The sequence below is a fragment of the Diuraphis noxia genome, unplaced genomic scaffold (genome assembly GCF_037042655.1).
Source record: "Diuraphis noxia isolate RWA-SAM2 unplaced genomic scaffold, SU_Dnox_SAM2 contig0001, whole genome shotgun sequence".
NCBI classification, from domain to species: Eukaryota; Metazoa; Arthropoda; class Insecta; order Hemiptera; family Aphididae; genus Diuraphis; species Diuraphis noxia.
The window spans coordinates 74,844,833-74,871,547 of NW_028301711.1; the positions used below are offsets into that span (position 1 = coordinate 74,844,833).

The window sequence follows — 26,715 nt, forward strand, 5'->3', positions numbered from 1 at the left end:
GTTAGTACAGCTTACTTTATCCCCTTCCAAAAAAAATACACACGAGAACTCACTAGAGAGATTCTCGATCGCTTCCCTTTCTTCTAAATTCATGTGGTCCCATCTCAGTGTTTCTTTCAAGAGTTGAATGCGGTTGTTTAGGTTCTTAAGTATCTGATCTATTTGAATATTGTTTATAGAGAGTAGGTCAAATATTTCATGTGACAAAACGGCTAGTTTCTTGCTCGACATTTCTTTCATTTTTTTTTGCTTGTTTTTGTAGTCCAATATGTGATTCTTCTCTATGTTCATTAATTTTTAATGCCCGCGCTGGTATTATATTTTCTACTTTCATTATTTCTACATGTTCAGTTTCTCCAGATTCTTCTGCGTAGAAGAAATAAATAGACAAGATTATTACCTAGGTAATTACAACTAATTATTAATATGTAGTTACTTAATCATTACAGAATTTATTTAAATTCATATTTTTTACATCTCATTTATATAAAGAAAAATATTTGAACACGGAATAATTATGACAGTATATTTTTTATCTTATGCAACTACCTAATAATATATTTTTTTTAATAATATTATCATTTTATGAATTGTTTCCCTTTATTTACATTTAGATATCTGCTTTTATATTTGCAAGTGAAGGAAAAACAGCTGAAAAAGTAACTACTAGTCTTTTAAAACTAATATTTACACTTGAATTAGTTTCTGAATACAGCTGGAAAGGACAAAAGGGGTAAAAAAAACTTCAAGATCACCATATTTTCAAAGTTATTATTAGTAAGTTGATATAGAACATTTTGTATATTAAGAACTGAATTTATATGAAGTTTAATATTATTGTATATAACATAATATAAGTTTGTATAGTTTAATGATAACAATAAATATTTATTAATTTTAGCTGCCGTAAAAAATAAGTATATCAATAAAGATGATATAAAGCCTAACATAATGACATGGTTTGCTCAAGCATCCCACAAAATTAAAACAAGGTAATTCTATATAATATGACATTAATATTATTATAGTAGAATATCCTGTTTATCTTTCCCTGGCCCACACACAATGTAGCAATAATTTGTGTGATAGGAAAACGGATCCTATTGCTGTGTAAATACTGAATATAATAATGTATTTATAATTATTAGTACGGAATTAATCAAATATTTGCTAGTTGTATTTTTTACACCATTTTCTATGCTGGTGATGATTAATATATACTACTAGCAATTATTGATAATACCTATTAGGCATATTATAGAAAAATTAAATAAATACCTACATGTAAAAATATTATTCTTTGTACCTACCTTCTTATAAATACATTTAAATCCAAAAATGTTTATTTTGCATCTGTTGTAGCAAACAAGTCAATAAAGAAAGTTGCAATAATAATGGAAACTTAGTGCCAACTATGATGACAATCAATAATAATATTGATAAAATATTATATCATTACGACTGCTAGAACACAGAAGTCCTGCCAGAAGTTCTAGGTCTAATCTAATGTCAATCATCAATTTTTTCAATTAACACATTTATATAAAAATGTTATTTATAATATAATTAATATTAATTTCATAAAAATATTTTCTATCAAATTTAATACTTTAATAAAAATATATTTATAATGTTTTTAAAACGTTGTTTTTTCATTTCCTAAAAATGTTTCATCAAGATTTTTATAATGTTTATAAAACATTTTCTATTCAATCAAATCGCGGCCATTATAATATTAAATAAATATTTTTGAAATGTTTTTAAATTAATTTTTCAAATTTTTAAATAATATTTTTTTGCTACTTGGGACTTCATCAAATTTTCGTTTGCTAAGAAGTCATCAGGCTCACTGTTGATTTCAACATCTTTATCTATCTCACCAACTTCAACTGTTTTTTCATTTGATTCTCTAAGTGCTGTCTCTAAATCCTCTTCTGTTTGCAGTCTTGGTAATACATTTTTCGGAATAATTGAATTAGCTAATATCATAAACTAAATTACAAATATATTTTATCACATAGCAGTATAGCACAGATAAAGTAGGTAGGTACATTTTTAGTTAAATAATTGATTATATGAGTTGGTAACAGGTGCATGCATCAAGGTCTTACATAATCATGATGAAAACTCCCAAAGTCGATCGCAATAAAATAATTTGTAATAATAATATAAATATAAATATATGTACCTATACAAATACACTAGTACGATGTATTAGTACTTTACCTATGTAGTAACTAGTAGGTAATATAGTACCTGATTTTTACTTAAATAATTATATTGTTTTTATATACGAGCATAGAACGAAGGAAAAAAAGCGGGTAAGTCGTGTATGTCGCTCTGCTGTAAAGTAGGTTACAAGTGGGTAGTGGGTTACTGTAATGGATGGAATTAAATTTGAATCCAATGATATTATATCATTGTATACAAAAAACAATTCTGAGCGAAGACGGTTTATCTGTCTAGGATATATTATAGATTATTAAAAATATTCAAATCTTAGATTTAAAAAGAAAAATTTTTATGAATTTCTAGTTTGAAATAATTTGCGAATTTTCGTGATTTTTACATATGTTGTCAAAATTCAAACTTTGAATGCTTGTAAAAAAAAAAATTGTGACTATGTATTCCTTTTATTTTGCAACTGCTATTGTAAAAATATGTTAGGAGCCTTGTATTAAATTTTCAAATCTTAGAATTAAAAAGGAAAACTTTTATGAATTTCTATCTAAGATAATTTGAACATTGCCGTAATTTTTACGTATTTAGTCAAAATTTGAACTTTAAATGCTTATAAAAAAAAATCGTGACAACGAATTTTTAATATTTTTTAACTTCAATTGTTACAATGTGTTAGAAGCCTTGTATTAAATTTTCAAGCTTTTCTACCGAACAAATAAATATTTATCGATATTTATAGAAAAAAAAACTAAAAAAGTTGAAAAATTAAAATGTCAGTAAACAGCTCAAAACAAATCTAAATATTTTGAAAATTTTATCAAATATATAAAACGCCTATATAAACATTCAGTCAAAATTTCAAGTATCTGCGGTAATTTGTTTTAGAGTTACACCAAAATAAGGATATCAGTAAAAGTGAAAATCCAATGTTGTAAAAATTTAAATTTCAAATGCTCATAAAAATTTAATTTGAATTTCCGGTGGAATTTTTATTTGTGTTAAGATTGAAAAACTTGTAAGGAATCTTGTATTAAATTTTTAAATCTTAGATTTAAAAAGAAAATTTTTTATGAATTTCTAGCTTAAAATAATTTGTGAATTTTTGTGATTTTTACGTATTTTGTCAAAATTCAAACTTTGAATACTTATAAAAAAAAATTGTGAATATGAATTTCTTTTATTTTTCAACTGCTGTTGTAACAATATGTTAAGAGCCTTGTATTAAATTTTCAAGCTTTTCTGCCTAACAAATAAATTTTTATCGATATTAATTTAAAAAAAACTAATAATGATCGAAAATTTGAAATGCCTATGAATAGTTCAACTTAAGTCGAAATTTTTTGAAAATTGCACGGTGGATAGAATATGCTTATATAAACATTCGGTGAAAATTTCATGTATCTATGATCATTTGTTTTAAAGTTACCTCAAAAACCAAAATCGATTTTGTCGAGTGTGCGTAAAATTTCCCGTTTTTCCCTTAATTTTTAGTTTGTTTAATTATTTAGAAAAGTATTAAGAATTTTATACTTTTGACCCCCCAAAGTACCAATTAGATTCACTTTCTGATCGAACGAGGTACGGAAGTCAAAAATCGAAGCATTTTTACTGCCCCAAAACGTGATGACAGACACAACAAAAAAAAAAAAGCACACATCATGGTAAAATCAATACATTCATCGCTCCGCTCAGAATCTAAAATATCACATAATTGGTAAAGATTTTGACTGAATTATTTTGTAGATCCTAGGTTCGTACTTTTACCGGAATATATATATAGATAGATTGGACTATATTTAAACTCTAAACATTCATAAAATCAAACATAATTTCCTAAAATCATTTTGAACCCAGCTTTGGATTATTTAGATTTTATGTGGTATTTTACAAATTGTTATAATTTATAATGTATTCAATGTCTACGCGATATTATGTAACATATAATCCGTGAAAAAAACATGCAAAATATAATATTTAAAATGTAATATATGCCATGTATTATATAACGTTAATAACTTATGACTTTGAACTTTTAAGTATTAGGTAATGTTGTAATACTAAGTATCACATAAATAAATAAAATATTAGTATTTATGAAAATTTAAAATTAATAATCTAACTAATCATTGATTGGGCCGATTAAGAACTTATAAATAAAAAAAACAATCATAATTTGAAGAAATAAGAATATTAATTTATTGAAAAAAAATTGCATATACACGTTTTATCAATTACAATTATTGAATTAACAATTATTCCTTTGTAAATATAACTAAACAAACTTAATATAAATCAAACAGAAAAATACATAAAATCTAGATTTACATTTTATACCCAATAATAATAAGAAAAAAACAAACATGGACTCCAATACATAAAAAATATATATTTAATATACGTCATACAACAATTTAATATAATATGCTATAAAATACCGAATTAAATATTAAAACAAATGTTATTATACAGTTGGTATTCAAAAATATTAAGTGGCATTATTTATGCTTTAAATTGAATATACATCAGAGATTCAGAGATTCAAAGTTGTATTATTATAGTAATTAGAATAATTTCTTTGATGTCATATGTTAGAATGAAATGGTTATAAATTAAAATATACAAAAGTTCTTTCCTGGTTCATCCAAGAAGGAATTTAGGCAATTACATTAAATTAGTCTAAAATTTAGTAAAAATTTAATAAAGAATTAATCCATTGAAAATAAAATGTGAAGACATATTAAACACAAAACAAAAAATATCAATCCGTACAATAATCTAGGTTTTTAAAATACTGAGAATCTGATTTAAGCTCTGAGTTAATGCATCTCTGAATGTATCTCCGTCAGAATGTTCTTTGTAGTTAGTAATAATAGCACCTGAATAGTCTTCAAGAATTGTGTATCTAAAATTAACAAGATATTTATTAAAATTAAGCTGTTTTTTTATTATTATTATTAACAATAGTGAGAAACTAGATCAGTATTGTTTCTATTACTATTTTACACAAATTATACTACGGAGAATGAAATACAAACAATTCAAATTATAAGAATATTAGGAACTTGATAAATATATATAATAATAATAAATTTGGCGTTCGATGGAAGGCCAGAATATCACCCGATATACAAAGAGGACACTCCCGCACTACAATAGCTACATCGGAAGTGTCCGATTTCAATGGGTCTCGTGTGCAGATGCAGTGTTTAGCTCACGACACGAACCATTGGGTGACCGTAGTTTTTGATAGAGTTTTGCGATGCAGGTGTTGTAGTGCGGGAGGAGACCACTTCGTAATAAAGGTGTTATCTAAAAGTTTTTAATGAACAAAATAAATCGAGAAAAAATATTAATGGGATAAAATGGGCTGTAAAAGAAGTCAAGTGGAAAATAAAATACATTACGACGACTTGAGCGAAAAAATCAGTAATCAACACAATTAAAGATAATATAATGGTTACCCAACGAGCATGGAAATTTCGTCTTCAAATATTACTCTCACGATAAAAATAATTCTGTAGCACTCGATAAGAGTAGTGGAATATTTATGTACTACAGGAATTATATTGATTTCACAATCACAAATTCGCAATAGAGAACGGATTAAATTAGTTAAGTAACTGATTTAGAATGTGATTTCAATGGCCATGTAATATCGCTTATGACTGTCCGTCGGTCAACCATTATATCTTTATTTTAATCGTGCAAGCCAGCTGATAGTATTTGTTCAACCGCCAGGGGCTATATCCGTAGTATCTTAAGCTCTTAGCTCATCATCGTGTCGGGACACGGTGGAAAATATAACGTCCGGCACAAGGTTGTAGTATATGGTGTTTGACGGAGTGTGTAGTGTTAACGTTGTACAGGTTAACGGTTTTAGACAAAATATCGAATCATAGTCGTTGAGCTGGTGTCGAGTATCCATAGTGGTGGCGGGATTAATCAGTGTCATTGTGTGAGGTATTTTGTACAATATTTGAGCTAATAGGTTGCATTGTCGGCGTGCATTGGTGGTGGGCAGAAAGCTGCGACATCGACGCGGTGAACACTGCTTTGAGTGGGAATCGGAGAACAGGTATTACTTAACACGGCTATGCCTATAGAATTGCTATCTACTAATTACATATACTCTATCCTGAATAAGAACGTACCACTTTAGCACGTCCAGACCCTCTAGCTAAGTATAATCGCTCTGCGATTGGTAACCATTCGACCATCTGCAACCGATGCCACCAACGAGCATCAGGGCGTGTGGTGAGGATATATGTTAGAATTTCACCAGGTTTTTATTTGCCACCCGGTGCGTTCTTATTCGGGATAGATTATTATTTATTTTAATAATAATTGTTCACGCGTTTATAATATTATAAAATTACGACGCAAGAATATTAATGTGGAGAGTTTATAATAATGATATTGATAAAAAGCAGCTCAAAATTCCGTGATGTTTCAAGTCCAAATCGAATATTTATATTTTATTCAAAAAAAATCATCATGAAGAAATTTTTTTTAATTTTTTTTACACTTACCCAATTCCATAACCATCTTTTATAACAGGACCAAACCCTCCCAACCATACATAATCTGAAGTTAAACTAGAAGTAGATAGAATATTATGATTAATAAGACCATAAGCGGGATCGGTGAACAAGTCTGGAATTTTTAAATTGCTTTCTTTAGCTAATAATCGTAGAGCGAATAAATGACGATCAAACCCTTGTCCTGAAAACGAAAAGATATAAAATATACCTATTAAACAATTATATTTTTATTGATAAAATATTACCCATTGCAGCTTCCTTTACAAGTTTACTATGTTCAACTGAACATTGCTTTATCATGTTCACTAGATCATTGTTAGAGGGTTTATTATTACTTGATACAGCATAGCAAAAATCCTAAAAAATATTTTACATGAAAATGTATTGTAAAATTTTTTTTATTAACATTGCAATGTTAATAATTTAACTTACAGCGGTCTTCATTGTACACGGTCTTACAGTTTCTGTTCTTCCATGTTTGAATGCTGCTGTACTGCATGATTCATAAGTACCAACATGTTTCTTATATAGTTTAAAATGGCCTAACTAAATACATTTAAATTAATTTATTTTTTATTGATCTTAAGCATGGAAAAGTATAACAGTCAGCGTTTTGTAGAGAAATTACGGATAGTTAAGGAACATTTGTATGTGGGGCGAGAATTTGTTATTAAAAACCTGGGTGGTCAACCATCCGGGAAGTAGCGACCCCCATGACCTCAGAACAATTTAGTGACAGAGATCAATTGCCAAGGCACGCCAGGTCCCATTAAATTAATTTATAAACTGCATTACATTATATAGATAGTTGGTATTAAATAAAACCTATTTAAGTTCAACCGTATATGCAGTACCTGGAAACATAGTTGCATTAAAGAATCTGCGCTTATCCCAAATTTTTTACATGTTTTTCTACCGACGTTGAAAAATTCAAAGTAATTAATATCCAAAGATTCATATTTATATTTGAATTCGTTCTTTACTTTTATGATATCGCATTTGATTTTTTCATCCAAATTGAATTCTACAACATCAAATTGTGATCAGTGTGATGATAAATTATTAATATACAAATAAATCAATTAAATTATAAGGTTATATTATAATATAAGGGAAAACAATTAGCCATAAATTATTATTCCATGACAAAATCATAGTAATGAAACATAAAACGTATAAATCATAGGTATCTGAATGTTTTCTCTCCAAGTCTTGATTACTGTTAGTAATGATTTGTCTTCCACTATCTTCCACTATCTTGTCAATTTATTGTTCTGTTGTGCATTTATTTGTTTGTTTCTCCTGCGGATCGCTTAATTTTATTATCTCTGCTGCATACTTATGAATCACATATGTATGTAATTGATTCCGTCATTTTACAATATCTAAAACATTATTTTATTTTCTGCGGTGACTACAATTTGCCCGAGACCTGTGGCATACTCAGGAATTTGTTATGGAACAGGAGGGGGAATCACAGTTGTGTGATAATTATAGAAACATCGCTCTACTAAACATTACTTAAAAAGTTCTTTCTAAACGTAAATTTAACAGAATTAAGCCGTGGACAAGATATTTTTGGGAGTTATCAAGCAGGCTTTAGACGAATAGATATACTACAGATAAGATATTTATTTAAAAAAAAAATTTTCTAAAAAATGTGGGAGTTTGATAGAGAAGTATATGTATTATTTATCGATTTCAAGAAAGCGTATGATCATTGATTGCATTCACAGCGAAAAAAGGCTTGAATATATTAAAGCACTTTAAGTCGCTCCAGAAATTAATTAATCTGGTAAAAGCAAACATCCTAGACACGAAAATAAAGATCAAATTTGGCAATATTGCATCACAAGGGATACCAGTAATGACTGGGTTGAGTCAAGGGGATGCTAACTGAGGATTGCGTTAGAAAAGGTCATCAGGGAGAGCCATATTGAAGATAACGGATTACTACGATTGGGAGGTTGCGTAATCGGAATATTGGCCTACGCATACGACATAGTATTAATTGCGAAAAGTAAGGAAAATCTCATTAAGCAAGCAAGAAAACTATTAAATGCGGCCAAAGAGTAGGTTTAGAAATAAATGCTGAAAAAACTGAGTACATGATCGTGAGGAGAGGAGAGGTCACAGATCGTGTTCACCTATTTTTAGAAATTTGGTAGTCCAAGTTTCAGAGAATGCAAGAGTTTAAATATCTGGGATCAATATTGACACAAAAGAACGATGAACTTAATGAAATAAAAGCGATACTCCAATCCGGTATTAAATGTTTCTACGAATTACTAAGTTGTTAAAGGCGAAAACGATATCGAAGAACCTCAAGATACAATTATATTGTACTCTCGTCCGTCAGTGGTAATGTACGGATGTGAAGTATAGACATTACGGAAATCAAAAAAAAAAACTGCTGATTTTCGAAAGAAAAATGTTAAGATGGACCTTCAGATTGTATAAAAATGAAATCACGAGGGAATGGAGAGGTTGAAAAAAACAAAGAGCTTAAACGGTTGTACAAAATGCCTGATATGATTAGATAAACAAAAAAGAGGAGACTCTAATGAGCAGAACATCCATAGAGAAAAGGAGGAACTTTAATCCTGGCGGTTCAATGTGAGACTCCTCAAGGAAAAATATCTTTGGGGTGACCACGTCTAAAATGGGACGATCAAGTCAGGAAGGATGTACAAATGTTAGTGCATAATACCGATTGGTGTGTCATAGCGATGGATAGTGGGAAGTGGCAAGATCTGTGTTTGACTCTATGATCGTAATAGTCGGTTACTAAATAAAAAAAGAAAAAGAAAAATGAATCCTATCAATTCCATAGAGGTTGATACGATGCAATTAATGGCTACATCTCCTCTTACGATTGGGGTCAACCTTTTCCAACTATGATCTTATACAGTCGTATATATGTTTTTTGATGCACCTATCTTACAGTTTTAACCTATGTTTCTAAAATTCGCTTTTTCAATTCTAGTTTTCTTTCTTGAGTTACTAAAGAAATGAAAACCTTGATTTTTGAAAAACAAAAAGCTCACGTAATTTATAAGTCAACCAAAACTCTAATCCACAATAGGAAATTTTCTTTACTGCGGACACATTGTAAAGATGAGCCTAAAAAATGTTTCAGACGTTTTGGATCTGATGCGAAAAAGTCATTAAGTAAGGATCTTCAAAGTTTTTGGGACTTTGTCAGGAAACTTCGTTCTAAACTTCTATACTCTCCTTTATTAACTCGGTATACACTGCTAAACGAAATTATGTAGACTTAGCTGATCTCGTCATGTTGCAATTTGGTTTACCTCATAATTGTTATTTCTTAGTTCGGGATATTCTTGATGAGCTCTTCTCATCGCGAAGCAGCAAATCTGTTGGTCCTGATAGTTTTTCTCGTACTTTTTCATTCAAAATTCGTTGTATAATTGCTTACCACTTATGGCTCCTCTTTCGTCATTCCTTAGATGAAGGGAATTTTTTAGATCTTTGGAGGAAACTTCATTCTATCACTCCGGTCTACAAGCCCTATACCTATATATAACAGTAGCAGTTCAGTCGGACGGTTAAGTTCAACACGGGCACACAGTCTTTGCACCGATCTTTTTCACTCCATTATCTCTGAGCAACTCGTTGAATTATTTTTATTACGATCATTATTATAACATTGTACCTTTATTTACAAAGGTATTATGAACAACAAAAACGGTCAGAAACCGGCCCTAGTGTCGCAAGTATGCCCAAATCCACAAAAGGATATGTCATGATCGTCATTGTCGTCACATCCAAATGATGAGGAATCCAAAAAGTTTGTTTCACTAAACCGATTAGCCGTTCTAGAATTTGAGGAGAACAACGCAATCAAACTCGACTCCAAGGGTGATGCTTCCGATGCAATTGACGAATTCAATGTTCTCAGTGAACATGACAACTCAAGGTGAACCTACGGTTATATCACTAAATACTGCTACCATCCCTTACGCTGTGATTTACACCAAAGAAAAAAGCACCATAGCCATGTGCACCCTTTGCACGGGTGACCACACCTCTACAAACTTACCAACTACAAAGGATGTACAAAATATAACGCACTGCTCAAACCATCGCAAGTTAACTTGCTCAATTTTACGAAATCTAAACACAGTACTGACATATAATATAAACCATCACCTCACCCTACCAAAGCCTCCTACCCTTCCGTTATTATATCCACTTATCCACTTATCAAATAATTCCACAAACGATCACATTCTTTCCAAATTTATTTCAGAATTTTTTTCACTAATTAATCCCTTCATTTCCCTCCATCACTTTACTATAATTTTTCAGCTGTAACAATTTTATATTTAAAGCTTATCAAGAAAAAAAATAGTATTTTTTTTCAACAATAATGATAACATAAATTAATTAAATTAATATTGTACACACAAGAATACAATAATAAATCTTTGGTAATAACTAGTTGTATTTACTGTCTGATACCTGTTTTCTTTTCTCAAAATTATTTACAAAACACAAAAGCAATCGTACATTCTAATACAGTGAATATTAATGTACTCGTATAATACATTATGTATTTATATAACAATTACTTATTTAATTAATGTAGGTATACGTAATTAATGTACTACTTACCTAATTTCTTCACATCGAATGCATCTACTGATGTCAATACTTGATTTAAATTTTCAGGATGACATTTTGGAAAGTTAGTAGAATCCTTAGAAATATCTTGAAAATATCTCAACACAGCAACTCCATCACCCCACGAATGCTCAAAATTTAATCCTGATGTTCCATCAGCACATACTATTAATGTGAATGACTTGTCAAACCACCTGTAAATAAATAAATATTCTCAATAGAAATCTACATATGAACTATAAATAAATTAATTATTGCTGAAACCTGTTGATCCCATCAGAATGTAGATATTGCTTAACACATGATATTGGATCAGAACCAGGTTTTTCATCATCAAGAGCAATCATAAGAATACTATCATCTATTATACGCAATGACTCTTCATTTCCTAATTTGATAAGATGATTTCTTAAATCAGCCCAATTATTACGTTCAGTGGTTGTTAAAACGCCGATTGGATGATTAGATGGAGCTATGTCTTCATTCAAAATGTATTGAATTTTGGATAATAATAACTGAGGGTTTAATATATTTCCTAAAAGCATATATTATATAAAATAAAAGTATTATTTATAATTATCGAACACAAATTAAATAATGTATTATCAGGGACGGACTGAGAAAGCTGTTTGACCCAGGAAATCTAGATTGATTGAGTTTATTATTTTATTGTTCCTAGCCTATTAATATTAAGTAAATACTCGCGGACTAGGTATGGATATATTTATCAATTTATATAATTAACAATATTAACTTTTATCTTATAAATAAGCATAGATATAAATACACTAAATTTTTAGTGACTAAAAAAAACTGTTGAGGTCGTTACCCATCATACGGGTATCACACGCGACGCGCTCTCAACTTTTAAGTCTCTGTTCCATTGGACCCGAGTGGAGAGGCGGCACATCGTGGGTGAGACTGAGGACAACTGCTACAGTCGACATCCGGGCCGCGTATTTGGCAAAATTTGACTGAATTTGGCCAAACGGGTTTGCACATCACCCAATGCGCATGCACATGACACTTCTGTCAATTAAATACGTTATCACAGTTATAATTTTCTTTATAATAACTTTGTAGTTTGTACTTTGTTCATAGTTATAAATTATAAAACAGATCAAGTAAAACTTTACTTAAGTGTAGGTAGGTACTCAATAAATTCAAATATATCAAAAACACTATCAATAATCGTAATAATAATAAAATGGAAAAATGGCAATAAAATAATATTTATTTATTTATTTTTTTTTTATTAAATTATCAATATTTTATCACAGTTATTACAATAAATTAATAATTACAATAATTGATTATCTATCTCTTTTAAGCATAGCTTGAGTTAGAGATAGAGAGTGTAACAATGCTATTCTCAAAAAGATCACAAAAAAATAATAATAATAATAAAATACAATTCTATAAATAAATAAAATGTGTACAGTTTAGTTAGTTATTTAAATAAAAACAGTTTTAAAATAAAAAATTACAATAGAAAATAATAGACTTGTTTTAAACACATTAAAAATTTAGAATTAAGATTCATAATAATAATAAGGTAATACCAAAAATAACAGAATATTATTTTGACATAATCAAAGTCAAGTTAAATTACTTGAATATAACTAACTATTAATATATTCATAAAAACAAATAATAATTAAACTAACTCCAAGAATAAATACTTATAAATACATTGTTTAACACTACTTTGATACTGATGGATGTTTTTTTTATACTCATATGGCATTAAGTTGAAGTACGTAGGCCCCAAGTAGTCCGAATATTGACCGAAAGATGTTTTGGAATATTTAACAGGAATATTATAAACCATATTTTCTCTTTTATTTTCAGAAAATGTGTTATTTTTCCCCGTTATTAATTGTTTGAAAATAAACATGATTGCTATTTTTTTATAGAGGAATTTAACTGGTAGAACACCTAAATCCCTATAGTTTCGAATAGTCGACCCTTCAAAAGCATACTTATTCAAAAATATTCTAACTATTTTATTTTGATTTACTTGTAGCTGTTTTAAAATACATTTAGCTAGTCCATTAATAGCTAGAATATTAATGAAAATTAATGAGATTTTGTATTTGTCACTTATTTTTTTATATTTAAACCCAAACATCTTTTTTTTGCCTAACTGATAAATTTATTTCCGTAATAGATGGTCCAGCTTGGATACGTTTAGCTCCAGAAGATATTCCAACATTCCTTCTTAACCGATATGTAGGCTGAGTTCCAATTTGTTTTTTGTGGTTGATGAAATGGTGGTTACATTGACAAACTATGTAACAGTTGTGATGTTTTGTAAGTTTTTGTTGAAATTTTTAAAATTTTCAAGGAAATATGGATCTTTAATATTTTCATATACCATTTGTTTAATACGGTCAATTTCACCCAGCAATACGATTAATTCAGATATTTCATTTCTTCTGACGTATTGGACTGGTTCTCCAATTCAACTGATTTAATATTTGCACCTGAAGAAAATTCAGCTGTAGTAGTACTTGCCCCTCTTTAAGTGTAATTTGTTGTATTCAACTCTATGTTTACTACATTGTCGATATTCATACTTTGTAGAAATGAACTAGGTATCAAAATCTTTGCCTACTGCTAGTTATCCGAGTTGAACATAGTCAGAAAAAGATAAATGTGGATTATTTTGAACAACAAATCCATTTTTTATATATATGTATGTACTGAGTACACTTAGGTAAAGTTTTTCTTAATCTGTGTTATAACTTATAACTATGAACAAAGTACAAACTACAAAGTTATTATGTAGAAAATTATAACTGTAATAACGTATCTAATTGACAGATGTGTCACGCGCATATGCATTGAGTGATGTGCATACCCATTTGGCCGAATTCAGTTACGGTCTGTAAACACCCGTCCGGGCCTGCAAGACTATAGGCTTGCTGTCTTGCTCCAGTTTTCGTCATAAGACGAACCTACATTATCGTCGTTCCATTTTTACTTAACTTTTAAATCAATATGTTCAATTTATTTAAATTTGTGTGTTTATGGTATATCACGTTTATATAGTTACTATTCGTAATTATAACTATTCGTTTTTGAAAAACTGAAAAACAAAAACATAAGAATAACGGTACAAGAGTAATTGAGTGATCCAATGATCCAATGATATAAACATTTTAATTCAAATGCAAAATAAAAACGTAATTTGACTTTCTGGTAGACACATTTAACTTGCTAAAAGTAGACAAACTTATGAGGAATCTTAAAATATTTAAAAAGATTAATTTTTATAAATTTCTAATTCAAAATAATTTGCAAATTGTTGTGATTTGTACGTATTTTGTCAAAATTCAAACTTTAAATGCGTATTAAAAAATTTTTGACAATATACTTTTAATACTTTTTAATTACCATAGTCACAATATGTTAGGAGTCTTATATTAAATTTTGATTATTTAAATTATTAAAATTTTTTACCAAAAAATAAAATTTAATTGACATTTATGGAAAAATAAACGAAAAAATTGAAAATTGAAAATGTCTATAAATAACTTAAAAATATTTTGAACATATTGCCAAGTATCGAACATACCAATATAAACATTCAGAGAAAAATTCATGTATCTATGCCCTACCGTAATTTTTTTAGAGTTACATTAATATTTTATAGTGTTACATTAATGCGTAAAAAATTGTGCTCTGATGAAGTCAGTGAGTATGTATAAACGATAAGTTTTCAATATAATACTTTGATTTTCAAATTTAGTAGATTCTCCGATTGGAAAGTGAATATAGTTAGTGCCTTGAGAAAGTCAAATTTTGAAAGCACCAGGAAAATTGAAAATTGATCGATTATTTAGTTGTTAAAAATAATAATTTTTAATAATTTTGGCTTATAACAAATTTTAGATTCTGAGCACAGTGATGAATGTTTTGATTTTACAATGATGTGTGTTTTTTTTATTATTTATTATTTTTAGTGTCTGTGTCCACAATAAGTTGTCGAAATAACACTTCGATTTTCAACTTTAGTAGCTTTTCCGGTTGGTAAGTGAATCTGGTTGGTGTATTGGAGAAATACTCCAACCAGATTGCCATTTCCGGTCAAAATTCCCAGTAGTTATCAAAAGTGCTGGGAAAAACAAAACAAAAATAAGAAAAAACTGGCATTTATACTCAAAATCGGTTTGGTTGTGTGGTTATTATCAAAATATTTCAACAATTTTTAAGTTACTTATAGACATTTAAAGTTGTTTTAGCTTTAATTTTATGAATGTAAATCAAATTGTATTTGTTGAATCAAGCGTGAAAATTTAATCCAAGGTTCCTCATAAGTTTATATAATAATAGTTGGAAAACATAAAAAATGCATAGGCACGTTTTTTTGTTTTAACTATTTTAAGTTCAAATTTTGACAAAATATACAAATTATTTAGGAATTGAAACTTTTTAAAACTTTTCACTTTTATACCTAAGGATAAAAAGATTCCACTTAAGTAGTTAATTTTCGACAAAACAATATAAACATAATTTTTTTCTTTTATAGTTATTTTAAGTACAAATTAGGATGAAATTACATATTCAATAACCAATAATAACAATTTTAGTTATATTGTTGTAATTTAAAAATATTATTCGTGGGTAGTACTGGGTACTTAAATTGTCCAGAGCGTAGGTACTTTAAATTCTAATTGTAATAGTTAATTCATAGGCGTGCGCAGGCCTCTTTTTCAGGATATGCAGAAGGCTGACAATAGCGCAATAATTTTTTTGAGATATTTATAGACCACTGAAATTTTCAATTTGTCTGAAAAATTTTTTTTGAAGTGTCGATAAAAATTTTTTGGCCCTAACAAAATACTTGAAAATTTAATACAAAGTTCCGCATAAGTTATTCTTATAGTGATTACAAAATTATAAGAATACAAAGGCACGATTTTTTTTTACGGCAATTTTCAAATTATTTTAGATCAAAATTCATAAAAGTTTTTCTTTTTAATTCTAAGATTTGACAATTTAATACAAGGCTCATAATATAGTTTTGCAATAGCAGTTGAAAAATAAAAGAAATATATAGCCACATTGTTTTTACATGCATTCAAAATTTAATTTTGACAACATACGTAAAAATCACGAAAATTCGTAAATTATTTTATTCTAGAAATTCATAAAAAATTTTCCTTTTATACCTTATATTTGAAAATTTAATACAAGGCTCCTAAAATATTTTTACAATAGCAGTTGAAAAATACAAGAAATGTATAGTCACATTTTTTTTTTACAAGCATTTAAATTTTAATTTTGACAACATACGTAAAAGTCACGAAAATTCGCAAATTATTATAAGCTAGAAATTCATAAAAAATTTTCTTTTTAAATCTAAGATTTGAAAATTTAATACAAGATTCCTTACAAATTTGTCAATTTTTATCACAAAAAAAATGTCCACCGGAAATTCAAATTAAATTTTTAATAGCATTTGAATTTCAAATATTGACAAAAATTCGTCAAAACCATGAATATTTGCAAATTATTTTGTAGTTCAAAATTCATAATATTGTTTGTATTTATATCTAAGGTTATAAAATTTAACACCAAGTTTTCCACAAGTTTTGCTTCAAATAGCTAAAGAGAAAATTTGAAGCGTCATTATAGGAAAAATGTTTTGAGCGTTTGAGTGTTAAGTTTTTATGAAATCGCGTAATGATAACGATTTATCCTCAAACCAGGTATATGTATATATAAGGTATTATGAATTATGATAACTACATGATAACTACACTAATTGATTAACCATGCCTTATGCAAAATGCGTCTTAATTGAAAAATAAAATATTTGTTTCAAAATAGAATATATGACAATATTAAAATACAATATATCCTAGACTGACAAATCATCTCCGTTCAGAATCGTTTTTCGTATACCTATCATTGCATTCAAATTTAATCCCATCCTTACAGTAACCTACTGTACAGCAGAGTGACATTCACGACTTACCCGCTTTTTTTTTTTTTTTAAGCAATAATAATATAATTAATATAGTATAAAATATCCTAGACTAACAAACTGTCTCCGCTCAGAATCGTTGTTCATATAAATTGATATTATATCATTGAATTATAATTTAATACCATCCATTACAGTAGGTAACCCACTTGTAAACTACTATACAACAGAGCGACATCCAGTTACCCGCTTTTTTCCCCAGAAGTTTTGAAAACTACCTACTGGAAGTTTTGACTTCCACAATGCACCAACTACTGAAAATAGTAGAAAAACTACTGAAGTTGAAAATCGAAGCACTATTTCGACTACTTATTGTGAACCCTATAGAGCAGGGATGGGCAACTCACAGTTACTATAGGGCCAATTTTTAGAAATTTAAAATATAGCGGGCCAGAGCATAGAAAGCAAAATAAAAAAAAGGTCATTCAAAATATACATTTAGATAGAGTACCTAGATAGAGTATACACTATACTAGACATTATAGATTATAGAGTATAGACGATAAAGTTTAAAATTGTATACCTATACCTAATGCAATTTGAAAATGTAGCGCGGGCCAGATAAAAAAGGCTCGCGGGCCCACCCCTGCTATAGAGTAATGATATAATGTGACGATACTTTATGTTGTGAACACGGACACAAAAAAAAATATACATATAGAATCAACACATTCATCTCTTAATCTCATAATCTAAATTTAAATTTAATGTTTAATTTTAATTTTAAAAAGAAATTGAGAAGTTTTTATCAAATTGTGTTTATTCTTTTAAAAATGCTTTCAAACCATAAACAATATTCTAAAAATCAAAATTTTTAAAAAGTGCTAAATAAAAATTTCATTTTTAATTTATTGATAAATGAAAACTGTAAAACGTGCATTTTGTTTGAAAAGCAATGTTATAGAAAAATTTAAAAAAATGCAATTTGTATTTAAATCTGCACCAAAGTTAAAAATAATAATTGTTGACGAATGATGATGCATTTATGCCGAAGATGGTGGATTACCAGCTGAACTGAAATCTTAAATCTTAAACACCTAATATGAACAATATTTCATACTCGGGTATTTAATAAAAAAAATAGTAAATACAAAATATTTATAATTTATACCAATACCAATTTTATTATAAATCTATAAAAATAACAAATTATTTTTGAGCAGTGGCCCACTGGGAAATTTCCCTTGCCAGCCAGTCCGCCCATGTAACTAATAAATTTATAAAGTACCTTGATTATCCAGAACATCAAATTTATAAAAATGTCCCCGCCTCATAACTACAATATGTTTTCCTGATGTATTATTGTGTAAAACATCTTGATCAGTCATTGGAATTCGTGTGTTATTAAATAAAGAACTATACTGAGACATATCTAAAGGATACGCCTGTAATTTTTTTAAATAATATCAAAAATACATGGTTGCCTAGAATATACACAGTAAATTATACAAATATTATTAATATATGTATATTGTTCAGCATAAATATTTTATAAATGGGGCACACATTTTATAAATATCATGCGACGAACTTCCTTACTATAATACTTAAATGATTAAAATTCTTGTAGGATTCTCAGTATACAACTCCAATGAAAGCTAAAAATACGTGAATAGTTGCAATAATTTAATTTGTCTTAAAAACAATTGTTAATTTAATTTTATGATCTTAAAATAATTTTACCTTATGATTTTATTCCTGCTTTATCTACTTGAATATACTTATCTAATGCTAATTTCAACAACTGTTCTGAAACTATATAAACGTATGTATACCTATTTGAATTTGTTATGAATTCCACTAGAGATTAATTTTCATACTTTTTTTTAATTTGGAAAATTAAAAGTTTTAATAACAATTTATCCCAAAAAGTTCAATTAAAAATGTAAGAAAAATGTTTTTCAGTATACTTCACAACAAATTTAAATTCAGTTTCAGAACTAGGTTACTTAATACAATTGACAGATTGTCCCTTAGACAAAAATAAATAAATGTAAGTATATTTTATGATTTGCAAAAACACCAGCTATTTATTTTACACTCCAGAACACTCACTGAAGATCACACTTACAAAATGTTCTATATTGAACTCTTTAAGACCATACAATATCAAATTTTCATTATACTTACATTATACATGTAGGCTCCATACCAACTAATTGATTCTGGAAGGTATTTCATGAGTTTTCTAAATTGGATGGTATCACTTTTCTTTGGATTGATATGAAAAATTTCTGGCTCTAATATATTTGCATTTAATGATTTGTAAAATCTAAATTTAAAATAAAGATATATAGGGCAGGGTTGTTATTAACACGCTTATGTTTTTAATAAATACAGTTAATAATTGAATTATCATTAATTAAATACCTATTAATTCACAAGAATGATTTTATCAGCTTCTAACAAATAATACTATATTATACACGAAGAAAACAGTCGATAATAATTATGGGGACTAATACACTTGGGGGGTAACCCCTAGACACACCTATGAGTAGTCCTAGCAAGGATTATGAAAAGAGCCAATAATTATTTGCATATATTTTTGAAATTAAATATATCAATTTGAATCATGAATATAATCAATTTTACAAACAATTAATATGACATAAATTAACATTTAATTTATTAAAAATAATAATATATAGGTAATGCCTATATTATATTAGAAAAATTATTTTTGTAAAATTGTATTTATTTATTAATTGATATTAGATTCTAAGCGAAGCAATGAATGTATTAACTTTAGAATGAAGTGTGATGTTGTTTTCTGTAAGTAAACATGAATTACAGAAGAAAACTACTATTTTCAACTTTGATAAGGATTTCTGATACCAAAATGAATCTAATTGATACTTTCAATCAAATGAATCTAATAATTTCCAATACTATTCAAAATAATTGGAAAACCTAGGAACTTATAATTTACATTTTTACTTGTTTATATTATTATTTTCTATGCATAATATAATATCTGAAATATGTTAATTGTTTTTGAGCTATTTATAAAACTTCATTTTTAACAAAGTTGAAAAAAAAATATTTTCCAGGATCAAAAAGTTTAAACATTGAATACTTAGTTCCTCATAAACAATTTATGACTAATCTATTACTGAAAATTAAAAATAAAAGTAAGGAAAATCTACCATTAAGTTTTTACTAATGTTTGAAGTTTAAATATTAGCGAATTACACATGTAGTTTTCCACATCTCAGATTTTAAAATGTATACAAATTGTATTATACGCTGTTATAATAGAAGTGTAAAAAAAGAAATTAAGCATAATAACATAAGTATAGGTTATATTTATTTTTTTGATAAATGTTGATAAAAGTTGTTTGTTCATTTAAAAAGTTCTGAGTAAGACTTAAGTCTATTGAAACACCAATATCTAAGAAATATATGAACATAACTTTTTATATAGACATTTGAATTTCAAACGTTGTCAGAATTCGATTTAATACATACATCACTATACGTAATAATAATTTTCCAAGTAACTGATTACTTTTAACCTAACATATAAACTGACAGACTATCATTGCTCGGAGTTATTTTGCAAGTTATTATTCATCATTGAATTCTAATTAAGCGAGTACATATAACAATGACCTACTTAATTACAAGTTGCACTTGACATCAACTGTATAAAAAAGAGGTTAACTACTTCCCCCCCTACACAATTTGAAGCTATCATATGGTATGCGGTCTACCGGAAAATAAGTTCTACCTGCCGCTGTAAGATGTGGTCTACCTGCGATTTTTACATATTAGGCTTAAGTTTATTTTTAATATATACACTTTAATCTTTTTCTATCTTTTAGATACACTTTATCTTAATTGCATTATACACAGATAACAATACTTCAACATTTTGTAAAAGCATTGGCTCAATAGCTCAGTATGCCATTTATAATTGCGCAACACCACATTTTAACACCATATTTTATACACCCAATATGTTGGCAAAAGTAATAATAATGAGTAGTGATGAATCTACCACAATTTTTTTAATTAGCAAAAATCTTGTGGCAAATAATAAAAATGCCAAATGTATTAAGTGTGGAAGTGCTATGAATTTATACCTATGTAAGGAGAGAGGTAAGGAAAAGAGAGTTTTACGTTGTAAGAGAAAGGGATGTCAAAAAAAATAAATTTTTAATGATTAATTTTTTACTAGACATTACCACTACAATATTATGATATTTTTAATTTATTTATTCGCGGTAGACCGCGCACTATACTCGTAAATTTACCGGTAGACCGCATACTATGCGACAGCCCAATTTAATGATATTTTGATGTTGATAGATATAATATATTCATAAAATTAAATATTAGCGTAGGCCACAAAAAAATTGTAAATCTGCCATGTAATAGTTACCAATGCACAGAGTGTAGGTTCCTAAAAACCATTCATTTTTCATAAATTTCAATATATTATAATGTTTAATAATCTATTATTTATAAAATTATTATTAATTAATCAGAACTTGAATAAAACTACCATTGTAAGAATATAAGCTAGCAAATTTTTATTTGAAATTATATCAAAACTTAATGGCGTATAATTTTTGATTTGCTAAATAAAATTATCATTTATTATAATAAATAAGAAATTAGGTGTACTGAAAGTTTTAAATTTGTTATAATGGTAATAGTACCATGAACAATTTCAAAGTCCATTTTAATGGTAGTTATAATCATTATCAAAATAAAAATTTTAATAATTGTATTCTTTTTAAACATAACTTATATAAATTAATACTCACCTAAGTGATGATATCAACAAATTAGTAGATCTTAGTAATTGGTTATTATATGCATTATCTAATTGTTTAAACACCAATAATGGATTATAATTAATTGGTAAAGGGGTTCTATCTGACAAATACATATTGAACCAATCCTTAGTAATATAACTAGTAGTTTTGTTCAAATTATTTTTTTTTTTTAACATATCTTGTAATAAATTTCCATCATTTAGTTCAAAGTTTTCCACAATTTTTTTAGTTTTCAAATAATCATTTTTTGAAAGTAAAGGTTGTTGTGCTTTAAGGTAACGTTGACAAGTTGATTTTAATTCTGGAATTGGAAGTCTAGGTAAAGATTGTTGAAAATGCATTGTAGGTATAATACTGTTCTGAATATATTGATATTCATCAGATTTATATCTGTAAAACAAAATATGAATTTTAAATTTTTAAATATTAGAATTTTAAAATTTTAAATATTAAAATTTAAAAAAAAAATCATATTTATATAGTTCAATATCATTAATGCATTATTAATATTTGATTTAACTTTTAATGAAGACACTTAAATAATTGAGAGTAATTAGTTATAACTTATAGTTATCTAATTAAAGTAATATCAATCACGTTTATATCCATAACATGAAGGTTTAACCCCAAGTTTGCCTTAAGAATAATTTACATAAGACTATGTTCAAATATTGTAAATATATATTGAATTAAAAATTATAATAATTAAAGAAGCAAAGCAGGCATTTGTTATTTTTAGAATAGCATGTCTTTACAGATTTAAACACAGCCTAGATCTTATCATAATTTATTGGTATGGATGTTAATTTACATATTATTATAGAAATTGGTAGAGTTACATAATACATTTTAACTAATAGCATAGTTTTACATTAATGGTGTTAGTCTTAGTATGTTAAGAATATAGATTAATTATATGAGTAGTATTTACCTTATTTGTGCCATCATTTTAAATGCTGAATCTGTATTTTGTAATATTACCTATAAGAATAAAATTTATAAATTTATATCAATATCATATAAAGACACGAATATATATTGTATAATTATTATTTTAATGCCTTATAAATTACATTTAGGTACCTATAATCATATTTAAATATAGAATCATTGTGACATTGTTTTTTTATCAGTAAGGCTTGGAAGTTAGAAAAGTTAAAACACATAAAATGTGCAAACAAAAATGTATCAGACATGCGAGAAAAATAATACATAGGTGATTCATAAATGTTTACCTTATAAATTATTAGTTAAATAATAGAATATTAGTATGTTTTAATTAAAAATAACTAGCAGTATTTAGAAAAAATTGATAATTTTTTGTTGTTACCTGAGGACCAAGGCTATAACAAAAACATGGCAAGAATAAAAAATGAAGTCCCTATAATTATGGGTACTAGTTCGATATGCGTTCTACATACAAATTTCTGGTTCGGTATGCGCTCTATATATACATCATTTTTATTTTTTATTTTATTATTGACATTTATAGGTATCTATCAAGGAGGGATGAGCGTCTCCAGCTAATGATCTACCCCTATTGTACTTCCATCGGCCAACAAAATGAGCTTCGTCAATTTGAACACACTCCTTACTCTTTCATGTCCGATTCATTACCATATGAGTAGGCAATTCCAATACAAACATAAATACAAATTTAATAATTTGACTAAATATTAACCCACTGTTTCAACTTTGGTTCAAGTCAGTGAAATTAAAAAATCTTTTGGGGACCGAAAAATTTTCACATTAGGCCATTTCTGTCGTTTTACTTGCATTTCTGTGTCCTAATAAAATCTATAGTAGAAATTACAGTAAAAAGTACCTTCTACAGTAACAAATAAAAGATAATAAAGTTGAAAGAAAAACCCAAAATCATATATAAAAAGAGGCAGCATATTCAAAAAATAGACCGAGTGTAAAACGTCAAAACCTGTAGAGTGCATACCAAACTAGCACTTACTTATGTTCACAATATTATACCTCCCATCAGTTGTATTAGAAATAGACACTTACTTTTTTCTGATGTTATAATGTAGGGATTTATACGAGTATAAGTATAAGTTATTTCGAAGTGAACCACATTGTTAAGATAAGTAGGTAAAAATATAAAAATATAAAACACATTTTTAATTTTATAACAAATAAGGGAACATTCGTTTTTACACTACACAGAGCATTCTAGTTTGGTTAGATACACATTAAGAAATTGGATTTTACTTTTGAGAAGTGCTTTTTATATTATATGAATTAATTTTACTCTAAGCTTGGTGTCAAGAGCCTCATGATTCACTCGGGAGCCGCATGCGGCTCACGAGCATCATTGTAGCCACCTTATTATAATGTACTTGTAAGTTGTAACACCCATTTTCACATTATATAAACAAAAATGTAATTATAGTAGCAATCGCCAAAAACTTTTTATCAAAATACAAAATAATAGATACTTTTATATAGTATTTAAAACGGTAATTTTTGAGAAACCATCAGGATTCAGTATTCAAAACTTCATTCATTGGAATACATCAAATGTTCATCAGATATTTTAGGAAAAAAAGTATATAAAAATTAAAAAATATCTTTCTTTAAAAATAAAACTTCCAGTTTTTGTTTTTATCGAAATTCATAAAAGTTTTCTAGTTTAGATTGCTATAAATTGAGAACAATTCTTACAACATCCAAGCCTTTCTGATTAGACATTTTCTACTCCACAAAAAAAAAATGGATGTCGCTCTGCTGTATAGTAGGTTACAAGTGGGTTACTGTAATGGATGGTATTAAATTATGAATTCAATGATATAATATAATTTTATATGAAAAATGATTCTGAGCGGAGACAGTTCCAAATTCCAAATTAAATCTGATTCATTATATACCCGACTCACTCAGTCATTCATAGTATATACAATCCATCATAAAGTATTAATATAAATCATTAACAAAATTAACTATTACAATTAGAATTTAAAGTACCTATGAAAAAAAATTTTAAATTACAACAATATAACTAAAATTGTTATTATTGGTTATTGAATATGTAATTTCATCCTAATTTGAACTTAAAATAACTATAAAAGAAAAAAATTATGTTTATATAGTTTTTAGATTATTTTTGTCGCAAAATTAACCACTCAAGTGGAATCTTGTTTTAAATTTTAATCCTTAGGTATAAAAGTTAAAAGTTTTAAAAAGTTTCAATACCTAAATAATTTGTAAATTTTGTCAGAATTTGAACTTAAAATAGTTATAACAAAAAAACATGCCTATATATTTTTAATGTTTTCCAACTGCTATTATATAAACTTATGAGGTACCTTGTATTCAATTTTCACGCTTGACCCAACAAATAAAATTTGATTTACATTCATAGAATTAAAGCTAAAACAACTTAATGTCTATAAATAGCTTAAACATTTTTGAAATATTTTGATAATAACCACACAACCTAACCGATTTTGAATGAAAATTCAAGTTTTTTCCAGCACTTTTGAAAACTATTGGGGATTTTGCCCGAAAAGGTAAATTTGGTTGGTGCAGTGTAACTCTAAGGTATTTAACTATTTTCATATTACTTTTAAATTAGGTAGGTAATAGCAAATCGAAAGATTTTAAATTCTTTTAAAAATCTTTAGTATATGTTTATTTTATTATAGGGAAATTGTTTACATACATTTTTTTTTTTTTAATTATATTTAGTACAAGTTAATCAAGTCTTAAAATTAAAATTAGAATAACTAAATTAAAATAAGAACCATTACACTTCTGAAGTAATTGATGTAATATATTAAAAAACATGTTCCTAATTTTAATTGGATTAATTTTTAATAGGTACTTTTCAAAATAAATTAAATTATTAGTTTAGTAAAACTTAAAAAATGTTTAGCTTTTTTCTAATTAGTTTTGATTTATTTTAATACATTTATATATACAAAACCATTTGAAGAGATAAAAAATAGGTTAGTATAATTAATTAATTGTAATCCATATTTTGTAATCATTACCTAATATGATTAAGTATCTATTAAGGTTTTTAATGTCTTGAAAACAAATTATTCTAAATACTATTCAATATTTAAAATGCAATTCTCAATGACTTTCTATGACTTTTGCATAAGTACTTATGAAATGATATATTTAAAAATTCTTTTTTTTTAAGAATTAAATGATTAAATAAAGACAATGGCACTTACTTTATCAACTAAATGATGGTTAGCCCATAACTTGTACTTCGAAAGCATTTTTTTTATAGGTCCTTTATTGTTCGTTGATGAACAATCTGTTTATTTTAATACCTAATATATTCACACTCAAACACAAAATCTGGAGTTTATTCAGTCAAGTATTGATCAGATGAGGACGTTAACATCTAGAAGCACGTATGCACAAACATTATGACTGAATAAAGAACACTTGTTTTTATATTTTTATATAATATTGTAGAATTGACACTGTAAAAGCGATATTCTACTATTACATGTTTTAATGAATAAATTAATAATATATTAGTATATTACATAATAATATGACAGTCACTACTCACTATTGTGAATTTGTGATTGTTTTG

At 27.3% G+C, this 26,715-nt stretch overlaps 1 protein-coding gene and 1 long non-coding RNA gene across 2 annotated transcripts; one reads left to right on the top strand and one right to left on the bottom strand.

The window, feature by feature from the left end:
- The first annotated feature begins 792 nt into the window (after positions 1 to 792).
- Positions 793 to 1,642, top strand: LOC149061699 (uncharacterized). Its single transcript, XR_016189971.1, has 2 exons — positions 793 to 992; positions 1,363 to 1,642. It is a non-coding gene; the product is annotated as an uncharacterized LOC149061699 (long non-coding RNA).
- A 2,711-nt stretch (positions 1,643 to 4,353) lies between these two features.
- Positions 4,354 to 26,715, bottom strand: CPT2 (Carnitine palmitoyltransferase 2). The gene is made up of 12 exons (XM_089220577.1): positions 26,342 to 26,715; positions 23,083 to 23,132; positions 22,140 to 22,541; positions 19,495 to 19,636; positions 18,593 to 18,749; positions 11,634 to 11,904; positions 11,361 to 11,563; positions 7,577 to 7,746; positions 7,155 to 7,268; positions 6,968 to 7,079; positions 6,711 to 6,903; positions 4,354 to 5,083 (listed from the first exon to the last, which is right to left on the bottom strand). The coding sequence occupies exons 1-12, from the start codon at positions 26,387 to 26,389 to the stop codon at positions 4,957 to 4,959; spliced, it is 1,989 nt and encodes a 662-aa protein (XP_089076703.1). The 5' UTR covers positions 26,390 to 26,715; the 3' UTR covers positions 4,354 to 4,956.